We start from the raw sequence: 21,811 nt of genomic DNA, 5'->3' as shown, positions 1-21,811 counted from the left end.
CCCAGGGCCGGGTTGGGCTTGCGGACATCTCTCCGTCTGCATGGCCGGCGACCGGCATTCCTGCTCTGCTGCAGCCATCCATGACCTCCGCTCCTTTGGTTTCCCACCGCCATGTTCTCGCCCGGCCTGCCGAGAACGCCGTCGCGGTTCTCGCCTGAGATCGTCTTGTGCAACACAAGAAAAAAGCTGGCTCCAGCCGCCCTCGAGCCGCGTGCGATCTGAAAACGAAAAATTGTCTTGGCTCTGCCTGACTCTGTCGTCACCGGGCCTCTCGTGCATCATGTCGCTCATCCGATCGCTGCGTCCACTGGCGCTTGCCATCCAGCCCGCTCTCTCGGCCTCGGGCGTGCGCCATATCCCAATCCGTGCATGTGAGTTGTCCCTGTGCTAGCCGAGCCGGTTGTCCCGTTCGTCGTCATGAGGCTTCGCTCCAAGCTCCACGATCACCAAGCAGAATCCGACAGGCGTTGCCGTCCGGGATCGATCTTGATGCCCGCGGACTCGATCAATCGCTGCGCTGCAGCGACGTGACGCTGCTGCTTCTCTCTGTGGTGCGATTATTCGTTTCAGACACATTCCGGCTCTAACGCCAGACTCTGCTGCCTCAGATGCCACACACAAGGGTGTCCTGACTCCCGAACGAGCTCGATATGTCGAACAGAATCCCCCGCGAAGCCGCCGCGGTGTGCCTCTTGACGAACGCCGAACGTTTCTCTTCGAGTTCTACTCGGAAATCCTCGCCCAGCCAACCTTCTTTGTCTTCAACGTCTTCAACCCCTCCGCGTCCGAGTATGCCGAGCTGAAGCGACAGTTCAAGAAACAAGGCTTCGATCTAACCATGGCCCGCAATGGCGTGTTCTCGGCCGCCATCAAGGCTGCTGCTGCTGAGTCTGGGAACCCAGCCCTGCTCGAGCTGCGAAGTCTGTTTACGGGACAGTGCTGTGTTGCCTCCTCCAACGTCGCCGAATCCGAGCGACCCAGACTCACGGCCGAATTCATGACCCTCGCCGATAAGTTCAAGGACAGCATCCTCGTTGTCGGCGGCAAGCTCGAGACCACCGCACTGTCGCTCGATCAGCTGAACCATGTCAAGACTCTGCCTGGCCTGAGCCATCTGCGTGCCGAGATTGTTGGGCTTCTGAGCTATCCTGCCCAGAGCCTGGTCAGCACCCTCAACACAGCACCCTCGACCCTGATCCTCTCGCTACAGCAGCACGAAAAGAACCTCGATCCTGCTGCCGCTGAGTCGTCGTGAGTGCATCCCTCTCTTCCCCCTCCCTCTATCTCTTGTCTCTGCCCGGGATCGGCCTGGGACAGGCAAGCGACTCCGTCCACCGCCAGCAGGCCCCACATTCGCATGCAATAAACCACAGACTAGCCAACCATCTCCCGCCTCTGTAAAGGTCCTCGCTGGCCACTTTCTTCTCGGGGCTGACCCATCTTCTCCCACGATCGTCAACGAAACGTCGTGGGACATATGCGTATCGTCGGAGTCATTCGAGGCTGGATTGCATGAATGCTCTCGCACATATGCGATTGCTATCTCATCCGATCTGACTTGATCTGGATTACCGCCTCACCGCTGTTGATCTGCAGCCCAACCTTGGTGCTGGCCAGATGTTGCAATGGCTGGGATCTCAGGTGCTGCTTCAGCTGCACTTCCCGGAGTAACTGGGAACGCTGCTTGACAAAGTTGGGACGGCATTGGTGCTGATAGCAAACATGCGTCCCAGGGTGCCTCACCTACGATGGAATCGCTGCGTTGGTTGTGAGATTTATCGTCGGATATAGCGTCGCTGTGCGATTCCTGCAGCACTCTGTGTGCCAGGGCTGCATCAAAACTCAAATGCTTATCCCCGATCCACGGCGACAACCCAGGCTATCTCATCGTCCGCCGACGCCGCTCCTGTTGATCACCGACTATGGACGGCATCGATGCCCTCGCCAAGCACCAAATTGCGCGAGAGGCTTGGGCTGCCAGCGTCGAGGCAAGAGCGCTTGTGGTGTGTTCTCGTTGGAGGGGGAGGCGGCCGAGGGCACACCGGCGAGGGAATCCGGAGGGGCAAAAAACTGAAAACGGCGAACAGATCCCCGTGTGCGGCTTCATCATCGCCCACGATCGTCAGCGCACATCCGCCCGGACCATTGCCTTCCCGACCGCCAGGTGGTTCCGTCGATCAAGACCAAGTAACCAGAGGTACGAGTCGCTTTGCTTGCTCCGGCCGGGTCCGGGATTGCCTGCAAGTCGGTGGGAGCCTGGCTCTGGCCTTGGTCCTCCACAACCAGGCCACAGCAGCTGGCTGGAGATCGGGACATGCAGATACAAAGCCTCCGTGAGCCGCTAGCAGAGCAGTGCCGAACGGCTCGACGGCTTCCTATCGGCAGCCATGCGATCAGCCGTCCTGCACAGTCTGCCGTCCCGTCGGTGCCGACGGCGCACGCTGCAGGCCAAACCAAAGCGTCCTGGGCCTGGGGACTCACCTATGCAAGCGAGCTCCCAGAGACATGCAGCGTTGAGGACATCCGGCATTTCTGCAATGTGCGGTCTCGGAAGCAGCAATGTCTGCTCTTTGCAGATCAGCCCGCATTCGCCTGTCCAAAGCTGCAAGGAGCTCGCCAAAGCGTCGGGGGGGCTGGGTCGTCGCTGTTTGTGGAGCTCGACCGACAGCGAGATGCTCGGCTTCTACGCCTACTCTCTGCTCAGTCTGCAGGCGGAACTGATTGTGGGATATTGGGCATACTGGCTTGCCGACGATCCCCCTCCATGACGGCTGGCCTGGGCTTGGCTCGCTCGCCATCAATGCTCTCGACTGAGTTCCCATGCTATGAATCAACTATTATTGCCACTTTCCGGTATGATCTCACTGACAGGCTATCTTTTGTTCGATACATCACCAGCCCAAAGTCGCTCAGCGCTGTTTCTGGACCACAGCGAGTACTACTCCCTCATGAAGCACGCCAACGGTTCGAAGGGAGCCCGCTCCGCGAAAGCCAAGGGCAAGAAAAATGTAACGTCCTCCCTTGCTTTGAAGACATAATAGTAGTTCCGCTTTCCCGCACATCACCCGCTCTCGTGCGCGGGCCTGCTAGTTCACCAGTGCTCCCCCCCTCTCTCTGGAGTGGGATATCGTTTCTCGCAATCTCATCTGGCTATCTTCAATCACAGTATGTCGATGACGAGGATGAAAGCTCCAGCGCCCTGAGCGCCTTTGACTCACCAGAGAGTGAGCTGTCCGGCGATGACGATGCTAGCAACAACGACAACGATGCCCTCGATGAATACGACGACGATGAAGAATCCTCTGGATACCGCAAGACTGCAAAGGCTAAGAAGCCGAAGGTCGCTGCTTCGACCGCCTCTGTCGAGCACCAGCCTGTCTTTCCGCCCATGCACTTCACCACCAGCAGCAAGCTGGTGCCTTTCGAGGTCGTTCAGATCCCTATTGGTGAAAAGGACCTCAATTCGGTCGAAAAACTTCTTTCATATCGCGTGCATGACGAGGAGGAGCAGCTGTACGTCAAGTACAAGGTAGGAGCAGGCCTTTGCAACAGGGCGACACCCAATACACCCGCAGCGCAGGATGTGCGGTGGACGATTCATGGGTGAAGGAGTCCGATCGTCTGTCATACTCTAACACCGACCCACCTCTCGCAACCCATTGTCCTTGGGCGTCAGCATCTGAGCTACCATCACTGCGAATGGATCTCCAAGAGCGTCTACGAGAACCTGGATCGCTTTGGAAAACAGCGAGTCCGGAGGTTCCTGGACAAGCCCCTCTATGAAAGCCAGTGGAGCGAGGACGAGATTTTCAATCCCAGCTTCTTGAAGGTGGGAATCACTAAGCACCATGGTCCTATTTTGCCGCTGCTGCTGCCGCTGCCGCCGCGGATTCGGAGGTCTGGACTAACTCATAATCCGCCTATATACTGGTTTACAGATCGACCGCCTTATCGACGAAGGCGAGTTTTCCGGCGAGGTTTACTATCTTGTCAAGTGGGCCGCTCAGACGTACGATCTTTCAACATGGGAGTCGCAAAGCATGATTGAAAAGGTGGGCTCTGCAGCATCGCACCCGTTATTGTCTGCGTCGCTCCGCAAGTACCCACACGCTTGTGTGTGCGCATGCTCTGTCCCATTACAGCCGAGCTTACACCTCACTTTGGTCTCCAGATCGATCCCGAAAAAATCCAGGAGTACATAGAGAATAAGACCCTGAAGCACGCCAAGCTGCAGTCCTATCAGAACCCTCACTACCGCCCATCGCCCAAGTCCTGGATCAGGCTTGAAGAATCGCCAGTGTTCGTAGTTTTTGTGTCGCGCACATCAGGTCGCTCTGACGTCTCCGGCTCGCGATAACACTGTGCTCATGCTCCCGAATCACAGGTACAAAAACGACAACACTGTGCGCCCCTATCAGCTCGAAGGCCTCAATTGGCTCACATTCTGGTGGGTTTGACGCATTGAATGACGAACTTGTCCACGTGCAAATCCTTCCAACTGGTCATGGACTTGACGTTCAGGGACGTGATAGTCACGGATATTGAATGGCTATGCCCAAAGCGCGCTGCGTGTATTGGGCTCACGCACTAATATCCCATCCATCACATCTGCGAATGCAACCCTGTCTATCGTTCACAGTTGGTTCACTCGACAAAACAGCATCCTGGCTGACGAGATGGGGTGAGTCGTGCACTGCGTTCTAGTATGGGCTCATCATCTAAAGCGCATGCTTACTCGATATCTCGTCTCTCCAAACTTTGATGGTTGCAGCTTGGGCAAGACCGTTCAGTCCGTCGTGTTTTTGGACCATCTGTACATCAAACAGGGAATCCATGGGCCGTTCTTGATCATAACTCCCCTGTCAACCATTGGAAACTGGGAACGTGAGATCAAGGGCTGGAGCAACATGAACTGCGTGGTCTACCACGGCAAGGACACTGCCCGCAATCTTATTGTCGAAACAGAGTTCTACTACCGTAACTTGCAGGTAAGCATCTACAATCCATCAGCCAGATCATACGCTTGATTTAATCTCGTCAAAGAGCCGATCGCTCTGATCTGTTGGATCGACCAGCCGAGTGCTGCATATCGGCACGCAAGCGTCCGGATGCCAGTGCCCCCGAGTTGTGTGTGTTGCCATGCCATTGCTCAGCATCTCACGATGCGTCTGTCCTCGATATCGATGGTCACCAAGGGCAATATGATCCCAAATGTCTACAAATTCGATATTATCTTGACGACCTACGAAATGGCCATGTCGGGTGGTAAGCAGTCAGATTCTCCCGAAAGATCTCCGTTGATATGGCGATAGCATTTTGCGCTTCCATTTGGCATCCGATCGCTGATGCCAATCGCTGATGCCAATCGCTCGATCTATAGCTTCCCAGCTTAAGCCCATCAACTGGCGATGTGTGATTCTCGATGAAGCGCATCGACTCAAGAACAAGGTTTGTGTGCTGATTGCACTGATATGGATGCTCACCAGCCAGCCGCAGTCGATCCTAAGATCCTTCCTTGTCTGCGACTCCCAGACGTCCAAGATTAGCGAGACCCTCAAGGGATTCAAGATGGATCACCGAGTCTTGCTGACCGGCACGCCTCTGCAAAACTCACTCGAGGAGCTCTGGGCTCTCTTGAATTTCCTGGAGCCAGAGAAGTTCGCGTGAGTAATGAGGAATGCGGGCCCAACCCCTGTGTGCGATGTGTGCCGGACATGCGCGGCGCCCACGGCCCCTGGAGCGTATTCAAGCGCATTTCACATATTCATTGCTCCTGCGCCACAGATCCGAGAAACATTTCCAGAGCGAGTATGGTTCTCTCAACAGCGCTGCTGATGTGGAGCGCCTCCAAGGTCTGCTCAAGCCCCTGATGCTTAGGCGCCTCAAAGAAGGTAGGTCCATCATTCCGAACAAGAGTCAAGGTCCGCACCCGGTATCGTCGACTCACCTCGGTCGACTCGGCCTTGTAGATGTCGAAAAGTCCATTCCTGTCAAGGAAGAAACGATTGTAGAAGTGTGAGTCTGGATATGGAATGCCGTCACGCTTTGAATATGGAATGCCGTCACCCTTTGAATATGGAATGCCGTCCCGTTTTGAATGGAATGAATCTCGACACAAAGCGCGATTGCTTGCTTTTTGCCTAGCAGCCTGGCGTTCGCTGACCTAGACTGCCGCTGATTCGTATGATTTTCGACCCTATGTTCAGAGAGCTGACGACTTCGCAGAAGAAGTGGTATCGATCGATTCTAGAGAGGCAAGCATCGATCCTTGGGTCCATCGGATCTGGCATTGCGCGATATTGCATTTACAAAACCCATTCTGATGTGATGTTTGCATCGCCAGGAACTTTGGATGGCTCAAGCAGGGCACCCAGAGAAAAAATGTCCCGAACCTGATCAACACAATGATCGAGTTGCGAAAGTGCTGTATCCACCCGTTCCTGTTGAAAGGTAGGCTTGCTATGCTTTACTACTGAAGCTCGGCAATCGGCCCAGCAACCTGCTTCATCTGTCCATGATCGAGCGACTTCATGCCGGCTGGTACCCCCCATGTGCTTCGTCGAAGGGCCCAAATGTAGAGGCATCTATGGGCTGAAGATGGCATCCCCGCCATATTTGCTCTGTTGACCTCTGCCCCTCTGGGATACAGGTGCCGAGGAGTACATTCACCAAGAGTCCGGTTCCCAAACGGCCGAGGAGCGATTTATGGATCTCATCGAGTCGTCGGGCAAGATGGTTTTGATCGACAAGCTGCTCAAAAAGCTCAAAGCCGGGGGCCACAAAGTCCTGATCTTTTCGCAGATGACGCGCTGTTTGGATATCATTCAAGACTATCTCCGTGGCCGTCAATACGCGTTTGAGCGCATTGACGGCTCAGTGCGTGGAGATTTGCGTCAGGCAGGTGAGGACCCTTTAAACCTATGAGTGCCGCAGTACGGCAGACTGTGTATATGTTGTCGATCTGGAACCACCTGCTAACTAGCGTCTCTATTTGCCAGCAATCGATCGCTTCTCTAGCAAAGAAAGCAATAGCACCTTTGGTGAGGCCAGCACGCCCCGCCTCGCGCATCCGGCTGCATGATCTATCCGTGATCTGACCTGTATCGCCTTTGACAGTCTTCCTGCTTTGCACCAGGGCCGGCGGAGTCGGAATCAACCTCACAGCCGCGGACACGTGCATCATTTTCGACAGCGACTGGAATCCACAAAATGATCTCCAGGCGCAGAGTCGATGCCATCGAATTGGCCAAACCAAGCCTGTGCAGATTTACAGGTCCGTCCCTCTCCCCTCTTCCCACTCGCCTCATGACTTGAATGTGTTCAAATGTGACGAAACGTCGTATCCTAACCGCGGCGGTGTGCAGACTGATCACCAAGAACACCTACGAGCAAGACATGTTCAACAAAGCGAGCATGAAACTCGGCCTGGATCGTGCACTGCTCCAGCGCATGGATGCAAGCGACGACAACGGCTCGGGCTCGCTGGCACCATCGGCGCTCTCAAAGCAGGAAATCGAGCAGCTCCTCAAGAAGGGCGCATACGGTAACGATGGAGTGCCCCTGCATCCGCATCCTCGTGCATAGCAAGCAGTGCTGCTCTGGCCATCACCTGTGTATGCAACTCATGCATTTGGATCACTCATCGCCGTGCTGGCTGCTTTCTATATCCTGCCTTGCCTTCTCTCTGCAATCCGTACGCATCCAGGTGCATTCATCGACGACGAGGCGAGGTAAATTGCGTGGATGATCGAGCGACCGAAAGAGCGTGTCACCCGTTGCTCGGCTCAGTCTCCAGCCCCGATGTACTCACGGAGAATGCACTCATTGTTCGCAAACACAGCAAGCAGTTTTGCGCCGAAGATATCGACCAGATTCTCGAGCGGCGCACCCAAACCATTCGCCACGACAACAGCCAAGAAAAGAGCTCGATCTTCTCCAAGGCCACATTTGCTGTGTCGAACACTGGTAGGCATTCGGTTCTAGCTGGAGGGCACTGATATCGCGAACAGTGTTCGCGCTGCGTCGCATGCCACTATCGCTGACATCCGGGGCTGGCACAGGCAACGAGGTCGATATCAACGACCCCAACTTCTGGGACAAGGTCGCTGAGCAGGCCAAGTTGAATGTCGTTGAGCAAGTCTCACCCTATCAGACTCTGATTATCGACGAGCGGCGTCAGAGACGGCAAGGTCAGGATATCTGTCGGTCCCACCGCTTCGCCGCACAAAAGCCATCATCAAGAAACCCATTCTGATGGCTTTTTCGGCCCACTACTGCTTTCCCGCGCCACATCTGTTCACTCGGAGCCTGACGCCATGTTTTTGTTCTGTTCTGACCGATACAGTGCAGCGCTTTGGAGCTGAAGACGAGCTATATGGCGACGACGATGACTACGGTGGGTGCGCCGAAGGACGATTGCCTGACGGAAAGCTCTGTGACCTATGCAAGCATACGCGGCAGCGAGCTTATATCTTGTCGTCTGCCAATGTTTCGACAGAGGAAACGCGAAAGCGAACGACAGGCGACCCGAAGCTGTGGTCGCAGACGGAGAAAACCAAGATGGAGCGCTCGATCATGGCCAATGGATTCGGCTGCTGGGAAAGGGTCGCCCCCAACTTTCCCCGCCGCTCTATTAAAGATCTCCAGGTGAGTGTTCATACGCGGACAATGTCGCTCGCTCACCCTTTGGCGCACCGTCGCTGCTGGCCGTGGTTTGCCTTGTCCCGTGTGTATCGACTCATAGGACCTCGCTTGCATCCAGGCATGCGCCCGAGCCATTATATTGCACTGTCTCAACCACGGACCCTCGGTGGAACCCGGGGTGGCCAATGAAATCAGCGAGATCTTGAATGTTCCGGTAGAGGCCCTGAGCGAGCGTATCGAGGTGCCCTACCACCAAGCAACCAAGCGCCAGGTATACGCGTCCGCATACACACGTCTGGACTGAACTCCCAGCTTGCGGATGCATGGTCGAGTGTCGGCTGTTTGCTTGTGAGCGATAGCGGAGAGCCTCCCTTTCGTCGATATGAGCACAATTCTCACACTCGCTTCTTACTAGATTGCGGAGTACCGCTCGCTTTTGATCGACGCATCTCCCGAGTATCTCGACCATCTTACCAAGAAAGCCAAGAACCTGATCACCAGGGTCGTCATGGTAGGCTGTGATGCTGTCCGCTGGCTCTCCCATCGATCCGCTTGCATCTCTCCCATCGGCTCGGTAGTACTCGTGCTCTGAATCCAACATGCTGGCTGCTTCACTCCTTCTAGATGCATGAACTGCTAGATAAGGTCAAGCCCACTCCAGGCATGGAAATGCCTATAATGACTTGCGCGCCCCCAGCCTCTTGGTGGGGTATGGATGAAGATCGAGACCTGCTCGTCGGCATCGCCAAACACGGATACCAGCAGTACGTTGCCACTCGTCGAGCACAGGCTTGTTTGTTCATGAGGATAGCGCCGCTGCTGACTCCCTGTCCCAACTCGGCGTGTCTGCAGATACGAGAAGATCAGAACCGACCCCGAGCTTTGTTTTTTCTCACGCATCTTCAAGAACTCGGCATCTGGCGAGATGGAGTTGGACCAGCCCCTCGAAGACCCCGACGCCGACGATGATGTTGATGCCGATGTCGATGACGATGTTGATGCTGATGCTGATGTCGATGCCGATGCCGACGCTGATGTGGACATGAATGATGTCGGAGAGAAGGTCAAAACGGCATTTTCAAACGATTTGGCATCATCTCCTCTCAATGCGGCCACGGATTCTACAAGGGCTGCCCAATTGGGAAGCGACAAGCAGAGCGCCCCCGATTCCAAACTTGCGGAACACACTTTCGTTGATAAGCACGCCGTGACGGTCGAGAACGGCTCTGCAACTGCCAGGAGCAGCAACTCCGAGGACCCTGACGGCAGTGACCCTGTCAGAGACAGCGAGGCCCAATCGGACGGCGAGTCCGAGGCTGTGTTCCCTTCGCCTAGTGAGCTTGGATTCCGAGTTCGCAAGCTTCTGGCAGCGTTTTCGCGAATGCAGCAGAGCGCTGCTCGCGTCGAAGCCAAGAAACAGCTCCAGATCGAGAAGCAGCGGCAGCGTCAAGTGAGAGAGATGCAACGAATCAAGAACAAGGAAAAGGAGCTGAACAAGCGAGAGAAGCTTGGTAAGATAACAACCGGCGGCAGCCGTACTGGACCTGACTTGGGTTTGTGCAGCATCCCAGCTGCCTCGCCTGACTGGCTAAGAGGCAGAGATCGTTTGGGTGTCGAGAGCCACACACGCACTCACCCATGTACTTACGCACACACTCATGCACGCACTCACACATGCACTCACGCCAACGACGATGATCCATTATGGTGCTCTTCTTCACTCGCCCGCCCGCCCCCTCCAGAGTTCCATCGAACCCTTGTCAACTATGGCGTGGCCTACATTGGCTTTGATGAGCGAAGGCGAGACTGGGCTCGATTCAAGGAGCTGTCTAATTTGCGCAAGCCCGATGACGTGCTGGACGACTATTTTTTGACCGTCATGGCGACTTGCCAGGAGCTCTGTGACCGCGCTGCGATTGCTCTTCGAACCGAGAACGGCCCCGAGGACGACAGCAACAGGACCGATGACATTGACCGCTTTGGCAAGGACGAGTACATTTCCTATGACAAGGCCAAGAGGATCTTGAAGCGTGTTACACTCCTCAAAAGCATCCGTCTCGAGGTGCTCCCTAACCCCATGGTGAGTCCTGCACCACACTCTCTCGCAGCTGGTGCTCATTAGCCGAAGACATCCAGCGGCGAGTCACTATAGGAGGAGAATTAACATCGGTAGCGGCCATGACTGCCACTCTACCCTCTCCGTTCCCAGCTGGACGAAATCCTGCGCGCTGGAAAGCGGCACGCCCGCTCGGCCATGCCAGCGTGAGTATTCACCATGCTGCGATGCGGTACTCATTGACTGCAATGTCAGGTCGCTGATATATTGGGCTTGTGTATGTCTTCTCAGATGGTACATGCCAAATCTTCACGACAAGCCCTTCCTGGAAGGCATTGCCAAATGGGGCCTTTGCCGCAGTGATCTGATCATGGAAGGTAGGATGAGTTGGCTCAAATGCGGCTGGGTGAGCCGATCTGATGGACGGGTCGGCGTCGCCTTCGCCGGACCCCGGCTCAAGGATGCGCCTAGCTTGATGTGACGATGATTTGCTCTGGAATCCAAGCCACAGGCAGACGCTCCTGTTCCTCCTTCAGTAGCATTCCACTCATCGTCCACCCATCCGTTGCTGCTGCAGATCTCGAGCTTCCCTTCCGCAAACTCTTCTTACACCACCAGCATCGCCATGACGAAGTTGAGGATGGCCCTCTGACGTTTGATATGTTTTGGATGAAGGACGCCCTCGTCACCAAGCGCCTCGAGGTTCTCATCGAGCTCGTGAGAAACCCTCCCAAGCCGCGTGGGCGACGCAGTCTGGCGACGAGCTCACCTTCGAAGGGTTCGGCTTCAAGGGGCAGCCGCGGTGGCAACGGCGCGATCGACTCTGGTGACAACAGCGATTCGGATTCGTTTGCGCCGTCGATGAGCCGCCCTTCAAATGCGGCCGTGGTTCCCAGATTCAAGCTCAAGATCAACGACTCCTCAAGCATCATCATCTCGTCGGGTCCCTCGACGCCGTCGACGACAGCATCAAAATCCAAGCATTCGAGAAAGCGCAAGAGCGATCTGCGAGGATCGTCGCCCGACTTTGACAGTGGCGAAGACACTGACGATATCATCACCAAAGCAATGCGCAAGACGCGCACCTCCAGCCACGATCCGTCGCGGGATCTCTCGCTCTCGTCAGGATCGGGATCGGAGCAGTCATCCGACGACGACCCGTCTGATGCCGAAGGCGCATCGCATCGTAAAAAGAAGCGAAGTTCGTCGGGCCGAGATAGCTCCGAGCGCAAGAAGAAAGAGAAGAAGCGACATCGCCACCACGACGAGTCCGATCCCGAGCGACAGGGCTCGAAAAAGTCCAAGAAACACAAGCATAAGCACAAGCACAAGCACGATAAAGAGAAGCGCCATAAGCATACCGACGATGATATGCTGCTAAAGGACAAGGGCATGGAGTTTGACCTCGAGTGAGCTCCTTCTGCCTGGAGTACTGAGACATGTGCGGCCGCCATCGTGCCGGTGCCGCCTCGCTGTGCCATCTTCCGTGGTCGAGCTTGTCGACTGGATCAAACTCGCACTTTTTTGCCATCGTTATCTGCGCTTTTCTGCACAATTGGTGGATCGTGGATTTGCAGCTCGCTCCGTAAAGCATAGACCCGGGCTACTCGTTGTATCCTGCCCCGCCTGCTCTCAATACAGCGATGATGAGAATGTGGATTTTGCAAAGATGGTGTCTTTATTGCAGCCCAGCCCTTGCTGCGTGAGAAGCACGCCGTGGTGATATCGCAGCAACTTGCAGCGGCCAAACCTGCCTGCCTGCCCATGTCAGTGCCGCCGGACACCTTCGTGATTTCTCGACATCGGGATAGTCGGGTCGAACGAGTCGCTCGGCCGGCATGCATCGCGAGCACACTTGGTATGGTGGGGCGATAGATGGGTGTGTATTCAGGATCCAGGAAAGCGACAACCCTGACGCAAAACAGGCTGCTCCGTTCGTTTTGGGTGCGCTCTATTCTTCGTCAGACCGTACCAGCCGGATCTTCTTCTTCTTTCGCTCAGTGTCGGGAGTCGCAAAGAGAGTCTTTTTGATCTTCTTCAGCGGGGTGCTTCGGATCTTGGGGACCGGCGAGTCCGGACTGACATCGTCGTTGCGCTCCAACTCCTCTCGCTCTCTCATCTCCAGTGCCTTGGAGAACATAGAGCGACGGCCGTGTCAGAACAGTGATGTGCGCACACCGTGCGTCTTGAGGCAATGTGCGTTTGCAGACGAATGGCGAGCCTGCCCGTCCTCCCTCGAGCTTGACACATCCGCTCTACCTTCAAGTAGGTCACCGACGACTGCGAGAACAGTCGATCTTGCTCCGTAAATCGCTGCTTCTTCCTGTCGACCCTCGTGTTCAGGTAGCCATCGAACCCGCGGATAATGTTGCCATGCAGATGTGTGTCTTCGAGATAGGCGCCCTCAAGCGCATAGATGTTGGCTTCGATACTGGCCTGCACCGGGACCGGTGCATGATCCATCAGGGAGGGAGGCATCAGAGCCGTTTGTCTGAGACGGTTCAAGTCGGCATACTCACCAGATATCGCCCCACGCTCGATCACATCTGGCCAGCCCATTGCAATGACGCTGAAACAGAGCCATGGGCATCCAAGAACCCACGCTGATGGCGCTGAAGGCGCTCAAAGTTTACCAGCGATTTGTCGACGCCCCGCTTCCGTGCGATGAGTTCGGCGAGATCCCTTTCGGCTTCTTCCAGCGTTTCTCGAGTGGCCTGATCGGCGGACGCACAATCGGGTGTGGGAGCGAACGAAAGTCATTTGCTCATGAGCATCGCTGGGAGCCACCCTCCAGGATCGATATGCATCGTCTGGTCGTCGCAGCCAAACTTGGATCGCCCAGCCGTGCACCCGCATCGCCAGCATAGCCAGCGTCTCTCCTGCACAAGCACCCACGCTATCGATGTCGACTTGCTTCAGCAGCGACGGCCCGGCCTCGGTCCTGTCCGTCGGGCTCGTCGGCTTGGCGGTCTCGGGTGTCTCTGTCGATGCCATTTGGCGGACTTGATCTGGGGCAGAGAGTGGTTGGCCGAGGGCTGCCAAGTCGTGCGCCCAGCCCTGTGCAACCCCTAATCCAGCACAAGCCCTAATGCACGTGCCTCCACATGTCCCGCACCCTGGTCGCTCTCTCGCCCAACCCGAGCACAGGCCTCGCCGTCGCCACCCTTGATCGAGCCCGGGCTGCCAAAAGCCAGCAATCTGCATCCGAGTCGAAGGACCGTCGCATATCCGGGCCTGACTACTGCCGCCGTCTGTGTCTCTGACCCCTCGTCTCAGCTGCACCAGCACCAATTGCTCGCTCTTAGCGTCACCATCTACTTTTTGGTATCGCACAAGAAATCCACACTGCAATGCCTCCGAAAGCGAACTGGGAAAAGTGTACGTGCGGAGCGACCCGGCGATCGCAAGCGCACGCCGATCCCAGAGTCGGGCAGACAGACACCAACGGCCATCGACTCGGGAATACGTCGTCCAAGACCCCTCTGCCCATGCACCCATCGCCCGAGCGATGTTTGTTGAGCCCATTGCTGATTTGCTGCTTCCTGCCATGATCACCACCCGGACGACCTTGACAGACGACAAGCCTCTCGATGACGATAAGGCCCAGGAAAAGATCAAAGGTGGGTGGCCGAGAGCATCGCAATGAAGCGCCGAACGAATCGCCCGAATGTGACCAAGGCTCTTGGCACCAGAGATCGCAACAGTAGCCTGGACCCAAGTCTGGACTAACATGATCGTCCCTTTCTCTGCTTTCTCCCGCCAGTCCTGGACGAGGGCGATATTGCTCTGCTAAAGTCATATGTAAGCTGTGTTGTTGCGCTATGCATTCCCGTCGATGTGTTGGAGTGAACGAGGCGTCCGAGCTGGCTCAGCCTGGTGGCCTGTTCTGTATCTGACGGTGACCATGTCGTTCACAGGGACAAGGATCCTATGCCAAAGAGCTCAAGAAGATTGAGCAAGATATCAAGGACGCCCAGAAGCGCGTGAACGACAAGATGGGTATGCGCTCACTCATCTCGATACGTCTCGCGCAACGCTGTCCGATAGCGACGATGCTGCATGCCGGATCGCCGGGCGCGACGCCATCAAACGACACAAGTGCATGACCATTGACTAAACTCTGCACCGTCTCCATGGGATATTGCAGGTGTCAAGGAGTCAGACACTGGCCTGGCTCCCCCCAACTTGTGGGATATTCCTGCCGACAAGCAGCGAATGCAAGAGGAGCACCCGCTGCAGGTGGCTCGTTGCACCAAGATCATCCAGTCGGGCGAGGGCGGCGAATCAAAGTACATCATTCACGTCAAGCAAATCGCTAAATTCGTTGTCGGGCTTGGAGAAAAGGTCGCTCCAACGGACATTGAGGAGGGCATGCGTGTCGGGTAAGCGGTACGGCTCAGCGGAGCTGCCTGAGCTGCCTGAGCTGCCTGAGCTGCCTGAGCTGCCTGAAGTGCTGGATCACTATGATTGCCTCATATTGTGCTGCTGGATAAATGTCCACATGCACTCCAAGTCGCCCGTTATTGCGGCCCGCGTTGACGATGTGCGGTTGCCCTCTAGTGTCGATCGTACCAAGTATCAGATCCAGATCCCACTTCCGCCCAAGATCGATCCGTCTGTGACGATGATGCAAGTCGAGGAGAAACCCGATGTGACCTATAGCGATGTCGGTGGATGCAAGGAGCAGATTGAGAAGCTGCGCGAAGTGGTTGAGCTCCCGCTTCTCCAAGTAGGTGCACCCCCTTGCAAGCGCCCATATCCGGCCCGCTTCACTCCGAATCCGCATTGCTGATCAGCTTGCGCCTGCCTGACCCACCAGCCCGAGCGATTTGTCAACCTGGGTATCGACCCACCCAAGGGTGTGCTGCTGTACGGCCCGCCTGGTACCGGCAAGACCCTCTCTGCGCGCGCTGTCGCCAACCGAACAGACGCCACATTCATCCGTGTCATTGGCTCGGAGCTCGTTCAGAAGTATGTCGGCGAAGGCGCCCGAATGATCCGAGAGCTCTTCGAGATGGCCCGAACAAAGAAGGCGTGCATCATCTTTTTTGACGAAGTCGATGCGATCGGAGGTCTGGATCCCGTCAGCAGGCATGGGTGGAGTGGCCCAGAACCGGGGCAGGGCAGGACAGGGCAGGACAGGGCAGGTCAGGTCAGGGCAGGTATCAGAGAGCTCCGCGGAAAACTCACCCGATCCCACGCATCTGTTGGACCCAAAACGGCAGGCACTCGATTTGACGACGGAGCCGGTGGCGACAATGAAGTGCAGCGCACGATGCTCGAGCTCATCAACCAGCTCGATGGTTTCGACGCCCGTGGTAACATCAAGGTGTTGATGGCCACCAACCGCCCGGACACATTGGATCCGGCTCTTCTGCGTCCTGGTCGCCTCGATCGAAAGGTCGAGTTCAACCTTCCCGACCTTGAGGTAGGCGCGCTGTTTTCACGAGCCCACTTCGGCGCCGCTGCTTGAGGAGCGGCTGCCGTCCCAATCCAAAGCTGCTCGGCCAGTTTGTCCATCACCTTTGGGAACCACTCTCGATTCACATGTCGTCTGCTCCTATATCACAGGGCCGTGCACACATCCTGAAGATCCACGCCCGAAGCATGAGTGTGGAGCGCGATATTCGATATGAGCTGCTTGCCCGACTCTGCCCCAACTCAACTGGCGCCGAGCTGAGAAGTGTCTGCACAGAGGCCGGCATGTTTGCCATCCGATCCCGACGAAAGGTGAGCAGAGCCGCGTTGTGGAGGATCAAACCACGGTATCCCCCGGAGGCACATGCATAGCAGATTCTCTTGGCACACGAGCGCGTTGATTTCTGCAAAGAGCTCTCCGCTCCTCCGTGCGCTCGACTATATGAAAGTCACTGACACGACGACGAATGCACCAGGTCGCAACCGAGAAGGACTTCCTGGAGGCAGTGAACAAAGTCATCAAAGGCTATGCCAAGGTACGGTTTCGGCTGAGTTGTGGTGGAGGAGTTGGCACGGCCGCCGATGGTGCTCGTCACGACGGGGGTAACGGAAACGATACTACGGCCATGGCTCTGGTGTCTCCGCTGCCGTTGTGGTCTGGTCGTCCTGGATCTCTGGGTCCTATTGAAGTCCGGTCTCTGCACTTGTCTGCGAACTGTGATTCTAACTATTGCAATCGCCTCGCCCCGACCAGTTCTCGGCTACTCCCAGATACCTGCTGGCGATGTAGATGGCTTCTCTGGGGCCCTCATTGAGAGGGCGACAATCCAGACCCTCGCGATGTCGAGACTACGTTTGCACAATCTCCGTGTAGGCAGCATCTCAGCCCGAAATACAGCTTGTTCAGAACAAAACCAACCGAGACAGCGCTCGTGTGTGTCCCTGCTGTTTGTTGGATTGGTTCGGGGGGGGGGGCGGGGGCTCAGTTCCGAGAAGAGGTATATATTCGGCCCTTTGAGACAGCTCCATGATCTCTCGGCATCAAGACAGTCGAACGAGTCGCATGGCCACCATGTGGATTCAGAATGACAATCCTGACTCTTTCATATGCACTTCCAAGTGGGTGACATGCACCGCTATTGTGCAGCAGAGGCCCATCACTATTGTGCAGTAGAGGCCCCTCCCACATCCCACCAACATTGAGAAGGATCCGTCGGCTGGCCAAGCGGACTGGGCTTCTCTCTCCGTCCCTCGTTGTGCGTCCCCGCCCCTGGTCACCCATCGCTCGCTGCTGGTATCCGACACCCTGCAATATCAAGGCCTGGAGCCCTCTCCACCCAAGAATGCCTCCTCCACTCCTCATCAAAATCGGCGGTGCAGCGATCACCAACAAGTCTGCCGTCGAGACCATCGATCACGACCGGTTCCAGGCCCTGATCCGTTTCGTTGCTGCTCAACACCACCGCTCGACAAGCATCCGCTGGCCCAGCAACGTCTCTGGTTCACCATTCCCGCAGCCATCGTCGCTTCTCCTCGTCCACGGAGCCGGCTCCTTTGGACATCACATCGCCAAAGAGCACGGACTGAAGGGCACGAACTCGTATGCTGTCGTTGCGGAAGAACAGCCCCGACAGCTCGACACCGCCCTGCGTCTGGGGATGGCTGCAACCCGCACCTCGGTCCGCAAGCTGAACGGACTGATTGTCGAGGAGCTGGTCCGGCATGGCGTGCCGGCAATCGGGATCACTCCGGGATTGCTGGTGAAGTCGAGTCGGGGCCAGATCCACGAACTCAAGCGGCTCTATGCAGCCGTGCATGAGACGCTCCGGCAGGGAATGGTTCCGGTCCTGCACGGCGACGTCGTTGCCGATGACGCTTATGGAGCCGTGGTCTGGAGCGGCGACGACATTGTCAAGGAGCTCGCGCTGTTCGATCCCGACCAAATCCCGCCTCGCTGCTGCTTTGTGACCGACGTCGAGGGGGTCTTTGAGCGCTACCCTCTCGCAGACGGCGAGATCCCTTGTGTGGTTTCTCGAATTCGAGTCGATCGGTCGAGTGGCGAGATTGTCGAGCCGGCAGCGCTCGCCGTCGGCAATGGCTCCGAGGCGGTCGCTGGCCCAAGGGCAGATGTCACCGGCGGGATGCGAAACAAGATGCAGGCAGCCATCGACATGGTCCGAGGAGGAGTACAGTGTGTGCAGATTGTGGGCCACCCGACCATCGTAAACGATGCAGGGGCCGCCTGGGAGTCGCTCCGAGGAACCCGGATAGAGGCCGCCATTTGAGCCGCTGGCTTCGAATGCGCCGATCTGGGAGGCCGCCTCCTGCAATATACGGGATATTATGCAGTCCAACTGTGAGCTGGATTCGAGCCCTCTCCTCAAGCACCAGCCACTCGGTTCTGATGGATTGCCTCGACGCTTCAACTTGGGTGTCCCGCTCTGGCAAGCTGTGTATTTTCGTTATTGCAACACGAGACGCAAGAGATCTTGTTAGACGCATCCATTCTTGACGATGGAGGAAAAGACGACTAGACTGATATCATAGGAGCGCTTGGCGCGCTGTTGATAGAAGAAACATGGAAATGGCTGACTCGGTCCCGTATCTACGACGAACTTGCGGCCAAAAGGGAGCTATGAGGAGTTGTGTGGGAGCCGGTCGGCTTGGGCCCGGGTTATTCGGCAGGACGGACCGCCTGCTCCGAGATCAGACCGACGGCACCTGTGCGAGCGTTTCCACCCTGAACATGTCGAGTATAGGCAAGTGAGTCAAGATCCAGCAGCGCATGGTTGTCCATGAGTATACCGTCAGCGTCCATCGTGCGCGCAAGTGAAGCGAGCCGCATCCCGAATTGATCCTGGCGCACAGCCGCCCATCCCCCTTCATTTGAGTGCTTGGGTCTCGAGGACCCAGAATTGCTCTTTGGTGCGGCCACAGGCTTACCGGGGCATATCCGTTTGTAAATACATCGTGAACAAATACAACATCGCCGGCACGCAAAGCAAGCTGGCGTGTTGATGATGGATTGTAGTCCACGACAGCAACAAACTTGTGCTTGGGCGGCAGTGTCAGCGGAGACTGAGGGTTCGTCGAGAGCTTGTCGTATCCGGTCGAGCGGACTTCGTGCAGGACTCCGGGTGCCTGGTATGGAAGTGCTGTGGTGGATACCGGTAGGGACGACTGAGTGACGGTCGCTTCTGATACAGCGCCGTAGGTGTGGACAGAGGCCTGGGAGCGGCTGCTGGACTCTCGGTGCCGCTCGATGTCCGGAGGCGACCCAGCACCCGTGGGGGCAGGCGGTTCGGCAGGCAAGTTGCTTGTCAAGTCAAGGCGATACATGTCGGTACTGCTGGACTCGAGGCCATCGACGGCAATGGCACCGTAAGTAGCAACCTGCTTCAGACGAGCACGATACCAGACGACGGCAATGATGCTGGCCAGCAAAAGCGCTAGCAACCGGTTGGCAGCGGGCAGGCAGAGGCAAGGTATGGTCAGTGACGAAGTCGTAGTCCAGACGGAGAGGGAAGGCATTGGCACCATCGGCAGCATTGGGGTTTGCCCTTTGGCCACACCGGCCAAGTGCTCGCTGGATCGACAAGCACGATTCAGCAACAGCCCGCGATGATCAGATTGAGCATGACAGTGGGCGGTCCTGATGCTGCTTTCTTACCACAGAAGCCGCCGACGATTCCGCCAATGATGGCCATGCGAGACGATCCATTGTTGTCTGGGTCGAACCCGACGATTGTTGGTTGCGTGGACGGCCAGCTGGGTGCGGTCTGGTTTGGAAATGTGTTTTGGAGAGCGACGGAGGGGTCGTTCAGAATGGCGCCGATGGAGAAGGTCGAGAAGATGGCCTCGGAGTCGTCGATGGACATTGTACAGGTGCGGTTGAAGCTGCTGAACCGGGTTGGGACGCATGAATTGCAGCCCGAGTCATAGCAAGTGAATAGTCCAATGGAGCGATTGCTGGGGCCGAGGATCGAAAGAGCAAAGACGCGGTCGAGGATCTGGGTGCAGGTGGGATAGACGGGGTATCGACGGATGCGGTTGGGAGCAACGCAAGTGGCGTCGTTGGTGGTGGAGGCGGAATAGTAAAAGTAGTTGGTTTTGAACCCCGAGTCCCAGGTGCTGATGCAGGGCGAGGGAGAGCGGGATGAGGTCAATGAGAAGCCGAGGGGCGACAGCGAGGATCACAGCAATGACAGAGCACGACAGCAATGACAGAGCACGACAGCAATGACAGAGCACGGCAGCAATGACAGAGTAGGACAGCAATGACAGTACGACAGCGAGCTCAACCGGAAGCAGCAAGCATGGGCAGATCGATACGAACGTTGCACTTGTGTAGTCGAGGGCACCGTAGCGCCCTCGGGTCGAGTAGTCGCATGGGTTCTGTGATGCCGTCGAGTAGGTCGCAGCGAGGGTGCAGCCGCTCTGGCATGTGGTGTCAGTTCCGCAATCGAAGGTCAGGATGGTGGGGCTGCCGGCAGGGAGGCTGGTACCGTTTGCAGGACCAGCCGGAGTGGGTGTCTGAACAACGGAATACTGGCAGCGACCAGGCGAGCTATCGCCAGGACCATTGCATCGACAGCGGTTTGTCGCCAAGACCTGGTCGCCAGCAACGGCCATGACATCGGTGGGAGCAGCTCCGGCAGAGGAGCATTGCGGTGGATGCAACTGGAAGCCCTGGTCGACGAACCACTGCACGTTCGTTGGGTTGATTGGCACGACGGCAGCCATGGCGGGATCGGCGGGACGACGAAGCAGAGAGAGAGCGTCGACTCTTTGGGTCCGAGCGCCCAGGAGCTCAAGAGGACGCAGAAAGACGGCGGCTTTGGCGGCGGCGACGCAATGCAGAAAGGGAAAGGCGGCGATCCTCCTGGTGGTGGTGGTGGGCCGAGAGCAGGGGTGGGGGAATTGTGCTTGCTCAGCGGCTTGCATCTTGCCGAGGACGGCCATGGAGGGGGCGAGGAGACAGGCCGATGCGCACTGGGTGGAGGAAGGAGGCGAGATACAGCAGCAATAACGCCGACGCCTGTGTAAGTTGGTTGCTGCCGCCATTACTTGTTACTTGTTGCTGTTACTTGTTGCTGGTGGTGGTGGTGTTGTTACTTGTTGCTGGTGGTGTGCATGTATTCGGCAGGCGTAAGCTGATATTGTTACTTGCTTGTTGCTGGCCCCTGTGGTGTCTGTGGACCGACAGTGTGCCCATACGACGCGACCGACGAGGAGGGGGGACGTGCAGCCGGGGATGGACCGCCCGTGGCTGGGCTGGTGGGCTCTCTCTCCTTGTCGATCGAGCGTCCCGTGAAGAAAAAAATGGCGACGCCGGAGCACAATGCGGGGCCGGGCAACACTGCGACGGTTTCCGGCCTGGGTTGGTGGGTGGCGGAGAGCAGCCAGCTCAGCAGCCGACGCGCGGACTGCGCCGATACTGCAGCCGTGCAATGTGGTGTATCGTGCCCTGGTGTGAGGACGAGTGTCACGGAAGTCGTTCGGGAAGATCTGCGAACGACACGATGGATTTGGCCGATCAAGGGCTGGCTGGCTGGCTGGCTGGCTGGTTGAGAGGGTCATTCGATCCAATGCACTCGATCCAGTGCACTCGACCCACACTCGATCCACACTCGATCCGCCAGCCGTCCCCGTTTCTGCAGTCCGCTCGCACGTGAAAAGCGCTTGTGACGCCGC

General features: G+C 56.9%; 6 protein-coding genes across 6 annotated transcripts; 4 read left to right on the top strand and 2 right to left on the bottom strand.

Moving 5' to 3' along the window:
• Positions 1-255: 255 nt before the first annotated feature.
• BJ171DRAFT_453887 (uncharacterized protein) lies at positions 256-1,384 on the top strand. The gene is made up of 2 exons (XM_053108231.1): positions 256-371; positions 609-1,384. Exons 1-2 carry the CDS (start codon positions 281-283, stop codon positions 1,253-1,255), a joined length of 738 nt encoding a protein of 245 aa, XP_052971801.1. The 5' UTR covers positions 256-280; the 3' UTR covers positions 1,256-1,384.
• Positions 1,385-2,467: 1,083 nt separating this feature from the next.
• Positions 2,468-12,369, top strand: BJ171DRAFT_6473 (SNF2 family N-terminal domain-containing protein). Its single transcript, XM_053115797.1, has 33 exons — positions 2,468-2,539; positions 2,899-3,008; positions 3,167-3,529; positions 3,677-3,829; positions 3,939-4,052; positions 4,172-4,299; positions 4,385-4,447; positions 4,640-4,681; positions 4,772-4,988; positions 5,196-5,265; positions 5,381-5,448; positions 5,533-5,663; positions 5,785-5,891; positions 5,970-6,015; positions 6,207-6,254; positions 6,344-6,450; positions 6,650-6,901; positions 6,999-7,040; positions 7,117-7,273; positions 7,365-7,543; positions 7,706-7,730; positions 7,841-7,965; positions 8,061-8,189; positions 8,345-8,395; positions 8,498-8,646; positions 8,762-8,914; positions 9,059-9,154; positions 9,268-9,407; positions 9,496-10,154; positions 10,386-10,723; positions 10,853-10,905; positions 10,991-11,076; positions 11,277-12,369. Exons 2-33 carry the CDS (start codon positions 2,949-2,951, stop codon positions 12,110-12,112), a joined length of 5,187 nt encoding a protein of 1,728 aa, XP_052971800.1. The 5' UTR covers positions 2,468-2,539; positions 2,899-2,948; the 3' UTR covers positions 12,113-12,369.
• A 174-nt stretch (positions 12,370-12,543) lies between these two features.
• BJ171DRAFT_484845 (histone acetyltransferase subunit NuA4-domain-containing protein) lies at positions 12,544-13,708 on the bottom strand. The gene is made up of 4 exons (XM_053109046.1): positions 13,595-13,708; positions 13,333-13,413; positions 12,959-13,135; positions 12,544-12,827 (listed from the first exon to the last, which is right to left on the bottom strand). The coding sequence occupies exons 1-4, from the start codon at positions 13,691-13,693 to the stop codon at positions 12,651-12,653; spliced, it is 534 nt and encodes a 177-aa protein (XP_052971799.1). The 5' UTR covers positions 13,694-13,708; the 3' UTR covers positions 12,544-12,650.
• A 161-nt stretch (positions 13,709-13,869) lies between these two features.
• BJ171DRAFT_484843 (P-loop containing nucleoside triphosphate hydrolase protein) lies at positions 13,870-17,031 on the top strand. Its single transcript, XM_053109045.1, has 11 exons — positions 13,870-14,077; positions 14,275-14,319; positions 14,463-14,500; positions 14,617-14,698; positions 14,847-15,081; positions 15,260-15,428; positions 15,519-15,771; positions 15,925-16,127; positions 16,271-16,429; positions 16,594-16,653; positions 16,872-17,031. Exons 1-11 carry the CDS (start codon positions 14,050-14,052, stop codon positions 16,905-16,907), a joined length of 1,308 nt encoding a protein of 435 aa, XP_052971798.1. The 5' UTR covers positions 13,870-14,049; the 3' UTR covers positions 16,908-17,031.
• Positions 17,032-17,349: 318 nt separating this feature from the next.
• Positions 17,350-18,596, top strand: BJ171DRAFT_6402 (Aspartate/glutamate/uridylate kinase). The gene has a single exon (XM_053115759.1). It carries the CDS (start codon positions 17,461-17,463, stop codon positions 18,400-18,402), a length of 942 nt encoding a protein of 313 aa, XP_052971797.1. The 5' UTR covers positions 17,350-17,460; the 3' UTR covers positions 18,403-18,596.
• On the bottom strand, positions 18,597-21,310 carry BJ171DRAFT_6406 (uncharacterized protein). The gene is made up of 4 exons (XM_053115765.1): positions 20,454-21,310; positions 19,788-20,248; positions 19,061-19,566; positions 18,597-18,857 (listed from the first exon to the last, which is right to left on the bottom strand). The coding sequence occupies exons 1-4, from the start codon at positions 21,179-21,181 to the stop codon at positions 18,792-18,794; spliced, it is 1,761 nt and encodes a 586-aa protein (XP_052971796.1). The 5' UTR covers positions 21,182-21,310; the 3' UTR covers positions 18,597-18,791.
• Between the last annotated feature and the right edge of the window lie 501 nt (positions 21,311-21,811).

Source organism: Polychytrium aggregatum (assembly GCF_025602895.1).
Source record: "Polychytrium aggregatum strain JEL109 chromosome Unknown BJ171scaffold_1, whole genome shotgun sequence".
In the NCBI taxonomy this organism is placed as follows: domain Eukaryota; kingdom Fungi; phylum Chytridiomycota; class Chytridiomycetes; order Polychytriales; genus Polychytrium; species Polychytrium aggregatum.
Note: the sequence above shows the minus strand (reverse complement) of the source record. Positions and strands in the feature narration are given on the sequence as shown.